The 13894-nt window shown below is 43.1% G+C and overlaps 2 protein-coding genes across 3 annotated transcripts in view; one reads left to right on the top strand and one right to left on the bottom strand.

Annotated features, from left to right (window-relative positions):
* LysRS (Lysyl-tRNA synthetase) overlaps positions 1 to 9355 on the bottom strand; it is a 70819-nt gene extending 61464 nt beyond the window's left edge. Inside the window, exons 1-2 of one of the 2 annotated variants that reach the window (XM_050195709.2) lie at positions 9168 to 9355; positions 1991 to 2121 (exon numbers count right to left, since the gene is read on the bottom strand). In XM_050195709.2, the coding sequence (XP_050051666.1) occupies positions 1991 to 2115 (125 nt within the window). In that variant the 5' untranslated portion in view covers positions 2116 to 2121; positions 9168 to 9355. The remainder of the gene's footprint in view (positions 1 to 1990; positions 2122 to 9167) is intronic. The other variant, XM_050195711.2, reaches the window with a different exon arrangement.
* Positions 9356 to 9468: 113 nt separating this feature from the next.
* AIMP1 (aaRS-interacting multifunctional protein 1) lies at positions 9469 to 11288 on the top strand. The gene is made up of 2 exons (XM_050196138.3): positions 9469 to 10409; positions 10870 to 11288. Exons 1-2 carry the CDS (start codon positions 9597 to 9599, stop codon positions 10990 to 10992), a joined length of 936 nt encoding a protein of 311 aa, XP_050052095.1. The 5' UTR covers positions 9469 to 9596; the 3' UTR covers positions 10993 to 11288.
* Positions 11289 to 13894: the final 2606 nt, after the last annotated feature.

Raw genomic sequence — 13894 nt, 5'->3', positions numbered from 1 at the left:
CTGCGTTTAGGCTTCTTTGCATCTTTGGCTTTTGCGGGCTTCTTGGGAAGGCTTCTTTGCAGCAGTAGCAAAATTTAGGAAAAATAAGGAAGTATAAAACAAATTCTAAGTTTTCATACATGAGCAATGTTTTCCTTAAGACACCTTAAATGCACTCTGTCAGAACCTGATACAAATGCAGAGCAGCAAAATTGCAATGCCAGTGAGTAAGGGGATGTCACAGCAAGACACAAAAAAGTGCAGAGATCACAGAGAGCATCATTAGCAAACTACAGGGAACATAAACAAATGTGCCATTACTATGAAATATCACTAATAAAAAAATGCAGCACAGACCTTACTTGTACCTAAATTACAAAATTTCAGATGAAGACCACTAAGTAACCTAACACAATGCATGAGAGCATGTAGAAATGTTTTCTGCGACCCAGGATGACGCCATCAAAGGGGCCCTGAACCACTTTATATCGAAGCCGTGAAATGCATTTGAAGTTAGACTATTTCAGAAATAATTTGCCGCAAAAAGTTCTTCAATGTGTTCAGCCCAAGCAGAGTTATTGGCAATCAAACATAGTGTTTGCGGTGCTCCCGCTCCTTCTTCAATGCCTTGCACTGCGAAGGCTTCGGCGTAGCGGGGTGTGCCCACAATGCTCCGCCTACTGAACATCACCGTGGCGCGCAGTTCAAATTTGATTTTGGATGTTCACATAGACGCGACTATTCCCGATTTTGGTGCCTACAATGCGTTAAACGTGCCAAACGCGGCTGTCCTCAGTGAACCACAGTGCGCTCAGCCAGTGGATTCGCGACATCCCGTGGCGGCCACGGTATCTACGCTACATAGCAGACCGTCGTTACATGCAACTTCAGTGTTTGCTTTGTGCACGACAGGGCTAGGGTGTGCGCTTGTGCTCATATGCTCCTGTCTGGCTGTGCTAAATGGTACGGACTAGCTTTGTCCTGCACCAGCTTGACTGACGGATAGTAGCCGCATCCAACTTGTGCACTTTGAAGCGCTATTCAATAGCTCATTACGAAGCAAAGTCTGCCAAGGCATCTAACCAAGAGTGGCCAGGAGCAAGAGCGTGCTGGCAAGCGTGCATTTCGTCTGACCTTAAGTTAAGCGTGGCTCGAGGCTAGTTGAGTGTTCAAAACAAGTCCTAGAAATTAGCGAGACTTGACGGCTACGACACCAATAACCAGGTTGGCCAAAGCTTAATTCCTACACGGCCGGCCAGCTCCGAGTGTTAGCAGACGATTGTCGGCTTCTTCCGTAAGTACGTAATTATTTTCGAAATTCGCAAGCACTTTCGCTTACGTCAGCCTGTTTATTAAGCTGCATCAATAACTATACACAATAACAGTAGGAAGAAGCACACTGATCCAAACATCCTTCTTGATTAATGTCAGCTATTGGCGAATATGTAGTAGCTGCATACGGGAAATCATTATATTACGAAATAAAGAGTCTAGAAAGGGCGAGCAGCCGGCTTCTGTTGAAAAGAGAGCGTTTTGGAGAAAAGCGACTTCGCGCTCCGCTTGTGAGATACACGCGCTGCGCACAACTGCAAAACTTGGCCAAAATGTTCACAGTAGCGTGTGCTATCCATGGACAATGTCTTTTCACCATGCTCGGGGGTTGGTTCAAGGCCCCTTTAAGCTCCCTTAAGACAGGAGCAGGTGAGCTGTCAGGTGCGTATATAAAAAACCCCTGCACTTCGTGACATACTATCATATTGGGGGCCACTGATCCAGAGCTGCCTCGTAACAAGAAAAAACAGCACAAAGATGATCAACAACTGCCAACAACAATACAGCAAAATGAGAGGAAAAAGAAAAAAAAAAGTGAATTTCAAAAGCGGTTTAATGCTACGAATGCAGCGCTTCCTACTTTCTAACTGGACAGTAAAGGAAAGTGTGTGTGCAACATTTCTTATCTAGCCTCTATACCTCCAATGTTTAAAGTTGAGGCTGCGAGCCAGTCACCAACCTCACATGGGCCGAAGCAGCCAATGTCCTGGGTTTACATATGCGACATGTGCTAGCAGAAGGAACCATTGGCAGCACCAAGGAACTGTGCCGTCCTAGTGTCTGGCAAAGTGCTCTCAAGGCCATCGTCACCTGGGGGGGCATGCCACAACAGAACAAAAGGCTGGCTACAACTACGCCCCTACAGCAGAGCTGATGATCCTTGCACCTTGGTGAACATATGATAACAGCACACAATGCCGCTTGACCAAGGTATGAGCACACAGCCTGAATTTGTGGGTGGCATGCTGTATGTTGTAGCTGTTCGTGCACGATAATAGTTTATGAGAGGGATAAATTGTCATTGACCTGAAAGTAGCAGAAAGCTACAAAAGAAACTGACAGAAGTTCCTTACAACCCTTTGCAGCGGAACTTGTTGTGGGACAGTGATCAAACACGGGGCCAAATCCATTCTGGGTTAGCCACTTATCACCTGAGCTAACCAGGAGGCCAGCAGGTGGCAGCATGAGACCCAATTAATAACTTGAGAAGCAAGAACATTGCACATAGCAGATCAGTTCAGTGGAAAGGAAGCTTTATACAACGATCTCCCATGTCTCAGTATTAAGCACTCATCACAGCAAGGTGAAATGTCTTCACAGTGTAAAAAGAAATGCTCCTAATCAGGTTATGAACACTATATATATAATTAGATGCAGTGGCGCCACTAGTGGGGGGGGGGGGGGGGGCAGAAATCCACCTCGGGAGCAATGCCTGGGGAGGGAGGGGGTGCAGCTGGGAAATGAAAGCAATGGGGGGGGGGGGGGGGGGTGCAAGGGCAAGGAATTATTCACACACAAAAAAAAAAAAGGCGCTGTGCCTGGGCACTTTTCGTTGCGTGGAACAGTGGCCCTATGCACTGACCACAGAAAAGAAGAAAGGAGGGAAATTTGTAAGAGGGTGCCCTTAGCAAAGGTTAACGATTTGGGGTGCTATAAACGTGGAGTTGAAATTAATTATACATTAGAGACATTGCCCTAGAGAGGTACATAAAATATTTCGCACACACCAGCTAGCACTTGTTGTAACCGTAAAAATACTTCCCCACCAAGGCCGATTGCGCTGGCGGACAGTTTAAGATTAGCATAAATTTGTGTGTTCATTTTTTTATGAAAGCGCCTTTAATGTACCACACAGTCTACTAAGACTGCATTCTTCACCTATTCGCCTTCTGTTTTTGGATCATCTTCATTTTCCTTTCAAGTTTTCTCCTTCCAAGGCACTTCTTTCAACTTCACTTCAAAAATGCGGATAATTTGTTGTATATACCGACATGGTTACATACGCAATGTGCCCCGCAACGTGGTTTTGCATACTGTGCATACATATGCCCATACACACATCACTACAGGTCTTTCTACATGCTCAAAGTTTGCATGTCTGAGATGAATACAAAGTGTCTCCTGCAAAGACAGCATGTCAAGAGGCACATATCCAGCTTCTGCTACTATTTCTAAGTGGGACAACCCCTTCAGAAGGCTAAGACATACTCAAAGACAGTTGTTTCATGACGCCTTAAGCTTTCGCTTGCTTGTAGCAGACTATTTGTACAAGAATATTTCTATAATCAGCGCCAAACTAGCTCTGGTCTACCTCTGGGCAGGCCATTGGAAGCATACACACACTTAACGGATGGCTCTACAACTCAACGTTGTTCATCATGCCGACTTTTTGTGCCCTCTACCGGACAATTCCTGTTTTGTCTTGAGTGACCAACATCATCTACATCAACTAAGCGATATGGCATTAACCCTTTCAGGCACTGTGTACACAACTGTGTATGTCACGATAGTGCATCAACCGCAAAAGCATTGATGACAGTAATGATACTTAAAATGTGTCGCTTACATCTTGGAACTCATCTGACTGGAATTGTGCTGCAAGTTTGAATAATAGGTGCAAAACCTTTTAGTAAAATAAGTAGGAAGGTAAACGGTTGTGTTTTTGATCAGTGCGGGTATGTAGTATGCAGTGGGTTCACTTCTTTCATTGTTTTTCACAGAGTGTTGCACCAGGCATAATTTTCAGGTGCCTGGACAGGTGCTTTTCAAGCCTTCTAGACATGAGATAGTTGATGTTCTCATATCTAATGTTCCTGTAGTGAGTTGTTGCAAGGAGTCCACATTCTGTAAACTTGACGAAACTCGCAAAACAATGAAAATTCTTAATCTATTCTGCAACTGTACACTTTTTATGTTTCTCAAGATGCAAGCAATGTGGCAAAAGTAACTTTTCAGTCAACAAAATTAATTGATGCCTAAGAGAGTTAAGAAAGCCCTTATGCAAGTACTTCGAGAGCAGCCGCCAAGTATTCACGGATCCGAAAGCGCCCCTACAAAGTATGTGGAACAGGCACAAGCGATGTAACAACCAACCTGCAGCCTGTGACACTGTCTCTCTTCACAACAGGGCCAACATTGTTAGGCATTGCTTCACCTTTTAGTGGATACCTGGCCATTCCGGTATTTCGGGTAACGAAAAAGCACATGAAGCTACCCAAACGGGGCTGGAATCCCGAAATTTTAGAATATATTTTACAAAAGCCAGCACTTCAAACATAGCAATATATATATATATATATATATATATATATATATATATATATATATATATATATATATATATATGAAAAAGAAATAATAAAATAAAAGGGCTCACGAAGAAAAAGATTGTCTCTAGAATCTGCCGCTTCACCAAAATCACTTCCTGTGATCGAGTAACACCGGAGTAAGATCAAGAATTGCACAACCACTTCCTTGACACTTCGAGGCATTGAACCATCGGCTGCGACTGAACTAGCATTCACGAACAATTATCTGTATTGCATAGGGCATACCACTGGTCCCTACTGTGATAACTGTGGCAGCTTAACAGTGGAGCACATATTACTCAAATATTCCAGCGCACTGTGATGAGACGTTTTTTTGAACACCAAATGGACATTATTTGTCAAAATTCGCTAATGTTACCTAGCATCTTAGGTCCAATGCTTGGCCCTTCAAAACAGCGGTGGGCCTTGGGATTTATTGTTCTAAATTTTTAAAAATACCTATAAAAATTGGTCTTCTTGCAAAGCTTGAAAGATTCACTATATGATATAGAAAAACTTGAATTCACCCACTGTCTCCCCTGTAAATATCATTATCAGGTTCACTCACCCATTTCATATTTATGTTTCTTTCTCTTTTTTTTTGCACTCTTCTATAAAATCTTTTAATTCCCTTCCCACTCCCTGTACAGAATGGCATGTCATCATTCGTTGTATCATCATCGTCATCATATATTTATGTCTACTGCAGGACAAAGGCCTCGCCATCTCCAATTACCCCTGTCTTGCGCTAGCCAATTCCAACTTGTTCCTGCAATTTTCCTAATTTCATCACCCACCTAATTTTTTGCCATCGTTGACTGTACTTCCCTTCCCTTGGCACCCATTCTGTAACTGTAATGGTCCACCACATGGCCTGCCCAGCTCCATTTCTTTCTCTAATGTCAACTATAATATCAGTTATCCCCGTTTGCTCTCTGATCCACACTGCTCTCTTCCTGTCTCTTAACGTTGCACCTATAGTCAGTGTTCTGTCCCTTGCTCACTTTAGCCACCTAACATTCTTCGTTACATCGCTCCTCGCGCGATACTTAGCTTGTTCCCCAGCTTCCTTGTTAAACTCCAAATTTCTGCACCATATGTTAGCACCAGTGAGCTCCCAGTCAGGATTTTGTAATGCCTGCAATATGCACTCCAACCCATTTTTGTTCTTCTGTAAGTTTCCTTCTCATAATCAGGGCACCCTGTTAGTAATTGACCTAGATAAACATACTCCTGTAGACTCCATAGGCTGACTGGCAATCATGAATTCTTGTTCCCTTGCCAGGCTACTGAAGATTATGCCACTCACAAGATTATGCAATGCCACTCTTACACTTTTCTTTGTTGCAATTCATCCCCAGTGTTACTGAACAGGACAGTGTCACCTGCAAACTGAAGGTTGTCAAGATATTCACCGTTGATCTTCACTCCTAAGCCTTCTCAGTCTGATAGCTGGAATACTTCTAAGCATGCAGTGACTAGCACTGGAGAGATTTCATCTCTTTGCCTGACCCTTTTCTTATTAGGTAATCTTCTACTTATGGAGAAACAAGGTAGCTATGGAACTTTTGTAGATGTTTCCCAAGATATTCACGTATTCCTCCTGTACTCCTTCATTACATAATGCCTCTATGACTGGTGGTATCTCTACTAAATGCCTTTTCATAACCTATGAAAGCCATATAGAGGACTGATTGTACTCCACAGATTTCTTGATTACCTGATTGATGATATGGATGTGATACATTGTAGAATATCCCTTCTTGAAACCAGCCTGTTCTCCTAGTTGACTTAAGTCAAGTGTTGCCCTGATTCTATTGGAAATTATCTTGCTGAATATTTTATACAGCACTTAATGGGCCTACAATTCTTCAATTCTTTAATGTCTCCCTTCTTATGAATTCTCAATGCACTTGTCTTACCATGTTAAGGACCTTATCCAGGGAAGAATGTTCACAGGTAAAGCATTGCACAAGCACATAGTTTGTCTTTCCCTCAGGCTTTTCAAGAGCTAATTGCTGTATAAGGCATGATTTGAAGGAATGTGTATAGCCCTGTACAGTAGACGCCATTGCTCCCTTGGAGCATTTTCCCTCTTTTCAGTTGATTAATGCCCCTTCATCTCAGTTATGTTTAGTTTAATACTTACATGCGATTTGTTGCACTTTCAGCAACTTAGCGAGAACTGCACACAAGGGCAACCATGGGTGAAGCACAAGCCTTTATGGCCATTTCCCCTCACGAGTGGATTTGTGTGCATTTTCCCTCAGTTGTCTGTAGCACTTAACTGCCACTTCCTATTTTCTTGAGGGAGGGCTTAAGATTATTTGGTCTTTTGTCAGTTATAAAAATAATTATTTATTAATATTATTGATCTCAAAGGTCTTGTTACCAGTAGCATTTTCAGGTGGCAATAGCACATTATATTAAATGTATGCACCCTGTCAGAAATGCAAAGAGCAGTCTAAAAGTGATGTCATCTTTATTTAATACAAGGCTGTGTGCTAATAAGTGACTGAATTGTATTGAATTCTGGGGTTTTACGTTCCAAAACCACTATTTGATTATGAGGCACACCGTAGTGGGGGACTCCGGATTAATGTCAACCACCACCAGGGGATCTTTAACGTGCCCCCATTAGTGGATTTCAGTTCTGCTCATTTCAGGAACGTCTTCAGTAACTTGCACATGAGGAATGTTGAAACAAAATGGAGGAAGCGAGCCAGAAAATTGTCATGCAAATATTTGGACAACAGCACGGAAGCAAGCCAAGAAACATTGGTTACGAAAAAACAGAGAGGGGTATGTGGAAAACAGGGATGCAGACAAAATCGGTACTGGGAACATACGGAACTTTCAAGCAGGAAATTGCCAAAGAAAATATCTATGATAATTTTAGGGAAAGCACTTTGTTGTTTGAAGCCAGGACAGGAGTATTGCAGACTAAGACATACCGAGTCAAGTACCAAGGGATAGACACGTCATGCAGTGCATGTGGAGAGGAAACAGCTTAACACCTGATAGTTTTCTGTAAAAGGCTTCACCCTAGAGTTCAAAGCAACGGAGTGCACTTTTCCAAAGCATTGGGGTTTAAAGACAGTGGAGGAAAAATAGACTTTAGGCGGGTAGAAATAACCAAACGGATATTATCTGATTGGCGGCTGAAATTAAGGCAAGAGTGAAATTTCCCCCTCCACTAAGTACAAGATATATTAGTAGTCACAGCTAAGTGGCATGTGCCACCACCTGATTTTTCAGCCTTATCCACCAATCCATTCATCTATCCAATGCAACTAATAAGAGATGACAATCAGTTGATAACCACCTTTACTTAAGTGTTATCAGCATAATGAACCACATTCTAAGATATCCACGAAAATTTTAGATATAGAAATGTCTTCCACTGAATCTCCCTTATGACTTCGGCTATTTCGGTGCATGCACCACCACTTATATGAGATTTATCTCTATGTTTTCTTATTAGTTTGGTTATGGCTGAGTGGTTGTTGGCCTTGTTCCATCTGGGTGCTGCAGACTTTTGTAACTTCGCCGATGCTTCCGCCGGTAACAGCGATAATAAAATAAAATAAAACAGCTAGAAGCTGCTTGCATACTTATATTAGTGCCCCACTGAATAAAATCTTCAACTACAGAAATGATTGAATTTTACACAGAATATGATGAAATACGTGCAAAATAACCATCAGGCTGTTCTCAACTTCAGTGCCGTGCAGGCAGTGAAGTTCATTCTAGAGCATTCATTCTAGACCTCATTCTAGAGTAGAAAAAGAAAAGTGACTTATACACATAATTGCACACTCCATGTAAAACGCTATATATATATACACACACACACACACACACACACAATTAATGATCGTGTGCTTTCAGTATTTTTATTGATTCCATTAATATAGGCCGTTTCACACCCAAGTGCGTAAGTAGAGAAATTAAACAAAAACGTCAACGTAAGATGCTGCTACCTCAGTGAACAGGCTATGATCCTCGTGTATGTTCAACAACTCGCGCTAATGTACGTACAAGGTACAGCTCCAGGCGCACACAGCGATCGGTTTGAGTTTTCTGCTACAGAATACGGCCATAATGTGTATGCTAGCAAGCAAACGGCGAGCCAGTAGCAATATCGTAAGGATTTATATATTCACAGCTTTGAGCTTCGACATGCTGCTATGCCACTACAGTTTCTCGGCGCTCGTCAGGAGCAACAAGCGACGAGAAATGAAATGACATCAGCCGCTTCCTTATAAAAGCTTTATACTTATGTATTGCCAGGAATATAACGCCGGGTAAGAGTACTCGCTAACGTAAAGCAATCGTCCCTCTAAAGTAACGCCATCAGCACTTCCCACAATGGAGCGTGGCTATCCCACCGTGCACGTGGACATGAACCACCGCCACCCGTATTCAAGGCGAACATAACGTTACAGTTAGGAAATAGCAGGCTAATCAACTGTTATCTAGTTGTGTAAATGAAAGGTAGCCTGTTAGCCACGTGAATAACTTAAAAATCGCTAAAAAGCTACTCACTTTTTGCTTAATTTCTCGGCGGCGTCTGCCATTCTTGAACTTGAGTTTTGTTGCGATTGCGATGGCTATGTCAATGTGCCCAATAATGCAGGAACAATTTTTCTCTTGCCCTGAAATTGCAAATAACGTCGAAATTATGTAGCGTGAGGCAACAATTTAAGGACTGTAGACGAAATAATGAGCAAAAGTACGAGCGAGTCAATGGTATGCTTGGACAGCTTGGACAGGGCTTTGTTTGGCGATGGCAGCGCTACTGGCATCGCGTGTGCCTGTGCACAAGCGATGCTTCCGCTTCCGGTTTGTATAACGTGGTTGCGGTAAAGTGATCTCGACGACTTTTACCGCGTTTGCGAGCTTACCTCAATTTCGTCAGGAATTATCGACTGTCGCTTTTTTCCCATTCGTTACTATTGCCTGCAGTTCTTCAAGATGATCGTTGATAACGCGCTTGCGCGGGTAATGAGCAGGGCCAAGCAGGCGGACGAATTGCTCGCTTTGCTCACTGCTCAGCTGGAATCTTTGCGTGCTGCTAGAAGAGAGCGATATGTTGAAGCTGAATGTGCCCGTTTACGAAGCGAAAACGAACAGCTCCGCCAAGAGGTCGAAGCATGGAAAAATCGCCTCGAGGCAGCCGAAGCTGGCAACGGTATCGCGCCAGTAGGTGCTTCCGCGCAACTAGCGAAACCTGAGCAGCCAGCTCAAACAAATAACGCTAGGCCAGCTGCACGAGCCGTATCGCAGAAGCCTGGCGATGCTGGTGCCGGCGATCAGCCCAAGAAACGCGCTGGGCCCGCAGTAGACGCAAAAGCACCCCCGGCAAAAAAAGCGGATGCTAAGAAAAAGCTGGAAGACAACGATGACTCTAAGCCAGTAGATGTGAGCCGACTTGACCTGCGTGTGGGAAGAATCGTGAGCGCAGTCAAGCACCCTGACGCCGACTCTCTATACGTTGAGCAGGTTGACGTAGGTGAGGGAAAACCTCGTACAGTTGTCTCGGGACTGGTAAAATTTGTGCCGCTGGACAAGATGCAGAACCGCATGGCTGTACTTCTGTGCAATCTGAAGCCTGCCAAGATGCGTGGTGTCACATCGGAAGCCATGGTCATGTGTGCGAGTACTCCAGAGAAAGTTGAAATTCTGGCTCCTCCTCCAGGTGCTCAACCAGGCGATCGTGTTGTCTGCGACGGTTATCCAGGCCAGCCAGACGCACAGCTGAACCCCAAGAAGAAAATTTTTGAGCAGGTATTGCACCAACTGGTGTTCTGCATACGAGTGGCATTGATTTCGCTCATCCCGCAAATGCTGGGATACGTTACGTGAATGTGTCAGAATGAATTTCTTGAATATATTGAACGAAAGTATCAGTTGTAGCGACACGAAATCATTACTAGCGGTACATGTTCATCTAATGTGTGCTAGCGTAAGTGTAGTATGTATAAAGCTGCTATGTTTTAAGCCAGCTTTAGTACCATTCACAAGCATCGCGTAGTGGACAACAGGTGAAAGTGAGGAGTAGCTTTTTGCCCGAACCCACAAGTAGTACGTTTTCAGCTGTTTTCGGAAAACTAGTCTTGTAGAGGTACATCTTAGAATATAGTGGTGCATGTTGCAGCACAAGGCATTGCTTCAGTATTAGTACGCCGTCATTCACCCTCCTATTTCTCTTTAAGTGTGTCCTTTAAGAATTCATCTTTCTTTGCAGGTGGCCCCCGATCTCAAGACTGACGGTGAAAAAAGGGCAACTTACAAAGGCCAACAATGGCTTGTTACTGGCTGTCAGGGCCATGTGACTGCAGAGACATTATGCAATGTCCAGATTAAGTAGTTTACTAGTATGAGCAGCAGTATGATGTGTGCTTATGATGAAAATAAGCAGAACAAGTGGTAACTCTTATTGCTAAATACCAAAAGTGTACCGACAAGTTAAACTACACATATACAAAATTGCATCATGCACATTGCTAGGTTAATAAAAAATTTACGGTATATGCAGAATACAGCAAGTGCTATACACATGAAGTTACATTACTGTGCTTTTGTCATAAGTTATACAGACTGTATTTGGTTCTTTGTCAATCTCATTGTTCTTTAAGTCTTCTAATAAACCTTTTTGAAATACAACCTTGTGGTGATATTATGCTGCAATTACTTGCTTGCGAAGACATGTTTCACAGAATATTGCTGCCTTGCAGCGTTTTAATTCAAGACAATGCTTTTCACAAAGAGGCCAGAGCTGGCATCACACAAATTCTTTTCTTTCAACTTCTTATTGTCTGCCTTACCAACTAACTACTGATGGCGCAGTCAGGTTGCCAATGGAGCCAGTGACAAAGTTCACAAAGGTCTCCAGTGCCATGATTGGCCATCTCTGCTAAAGCAGAAGCCTGTCGCGAGCACTCGTGCATGGCTGTTTCCAGAAACTAACTGATGTAAAGAAGTGCAACTTTGTGCATGCATTAGAGGGGCCTTGAAACACTTTTCTACCTAATAGTTTTGCCATTAAAGGATGTCTCGCAAATGTCATGCTGCAAATGTTTTTGAATCTTTAAACTATAAGTGGCGTTGTCGCACGGATACCCAGCTGTCTCTTTCTTTTCATCTCTGCAAGCGTGCTGGAGGGTATATAGTGGAGAAGCCAGAAGGGCAAAGCCCTGCCCAAAAGTTTGATGTTGCGGCGGCGACAGGGCTCATCGCAGCACCCCTAGGCAGCCATGGTAGACTACACTATGAGGCACACCACTGCTATCTTGGAGGCCACGTGCAGCAGATGCAGCTAGACCGGCAGATGAAATGTTTTTCAGTCGTTTTGAGATCGAAGACATATATATGTTTCATTCACAACTCAACATTAGCAATTATGTATTACTGAGAGTGCTCTCACGATCACGAAATCAGCCAGTAGCGTTGTTGGATTCAGCTGCTTGCAATGACACTGCATGACAACATAGTGGAAGTGAGAGCAAGCGATTTCGCTGTTTTTGACACGACGAGAGTGTAAATTTGCTGCTGTATGCTGTGCAGCAATATTTGGCTCACATGTTCACAGCAGCCTCTATGACAGATTGGCGACGTTTTCTACGATCTAAAAGTGTTCGAGGGCTCCTTTAACACCCTCAATTTTCCCGAGTGAGCATGGCATCTAGGGTTCAATGCTAGGTTAGGTTCAGCACTAGGTCTTGATAGTGAACCTGCTCATGAAATTAGACTGAAAATGATGATTGTGCATAGGGAAATGCTATACCTACTTCCATGCTTCATTGGCAGCTTCTAGTGTGAAGGTACACAACTGAGTTATAGCTTAGTGTTTAGAGTCTGCTTCGCCCAGATCACTGTATAGTTTTAATTTGCGCACAGAAGACTCTCAGTGGAAATGATGAGTGCATGTGCACAACACTCATGTCAGCAGCGGAAGGCAGAACACTGTCCTTGCTCTGCTTCCAAGCAAATTGAGTGGATTTTGACTGTGCATCCATTTGGCTTTTGCCGTTTTAAAGGTAAGCTCACAGTACACTGCTTGCATCTCAGAGTCTCACTTATCAAAAAATGCAGAATCAACGCAGTCCTCTGCAGTGCTCAAACATGTGAAACACAAGCAAAGCAGACTAAGAGATGCTCTGCTAAAACTCTCCAAGAAGGGAACATGTGAAGACTTCATGAATTCATATTCTGTTCATTGTTTCTTTTTCTCACAACCACTTTTGCAGCCTTGCCCTTGTTTTTTCTACTAGAATACTGCTTAGTCTAACCAGAATGACTTAGCCCAGCTGGCACACGCCAGACACTTAGGCTAGTAGCCTATGCACTGGTTTCAGTACAACAGCTTGCCACATGCAAATTTTGTATGCTTGCACAACTAGTTGCAGCTTGCTAGTTGGTGTCATTGTTATCACTACAAAGTCGCTTACCTGTCATCATTTTAAGTGTTGCATGAATTGAACATTGTACACTTCACACATCTTGCGTCTTGGCAAAAATTGCATGTATAGTTAATACTTTGAGGTTTAATGTACCAAAACTTGTGGGTGATGCGAGGCACCAGAGCCAGGAGGTTCTGAATTAATTTTAACCAGTGTTTTTGCATTCTGCTGCCCTCAGTATGTGGCTGCGGCGGCTGGGAATCAAACTCGCAACCTCATGCTCAGCTACGGAACACCATAGCCACTGAACTACTGTAGTGGGGGCATAGCTTGGGTAATTTCAATCAAGCTCTATATTGGGTGGGATCCAATGAAAGTGTGAAGAGACTGTATGAAAGCTTTGGATGCTGCTGAAGTCAAAGGCATTAAGGTCACCATTTAGCTACACAAAGCCTAACACAATTTTTCAATGCTGAATTGAATGCCTTGAAATTCTGATTTGCTTCAAAATTCAGATTTAGGCACTGGAAACTTAACACGGAGCCCATAGTAGCATTTTTGATATGCTGGAGAGACTTTTCGGTTGTGGATAGTTCAGCAAACCAATGACTAATTGCCACACCAATTTTTACTCAATTATCATTTAGTTTTTTTATATATGATCTGTTCTCCATGACAAGAACCTGAAGAAGTTGCAACTTTCTTTGATGTAGAATTGTGTTCACGCTTTATGCAATTACTAGAAGGTCATCTAGAGTCATTGCATTTAAGTTTTTCAGCAATTTGGGATTTGAGGCATGCGACTGTTGCATAGCACATAAGGTGGGTGCACAGGACTGCGAGGTATGGGATTCCTTGTTACACAAGCAG

The sequence above is a fragment of the Dermacentor andersoni genome, chromosome 1 (genome assembly GCF_023375885.2).
Source record: "Dermacentor andersoni chromosome 1, qqDerAnde1_hic_scaffold, whole genome shotgun sequence".
Lineage (NCBI taxonomy): Eukaryota > Metazoa > Arthropoda > Arachnida > Ixodida > Ixodidae > Dermacentor > Dermacentor andersoni.
The sequence above is the reverse complement of the archived record's forward strand: the minus strand, read 5'-3'. Positions and strand labels throughout refer to the sequence as shown.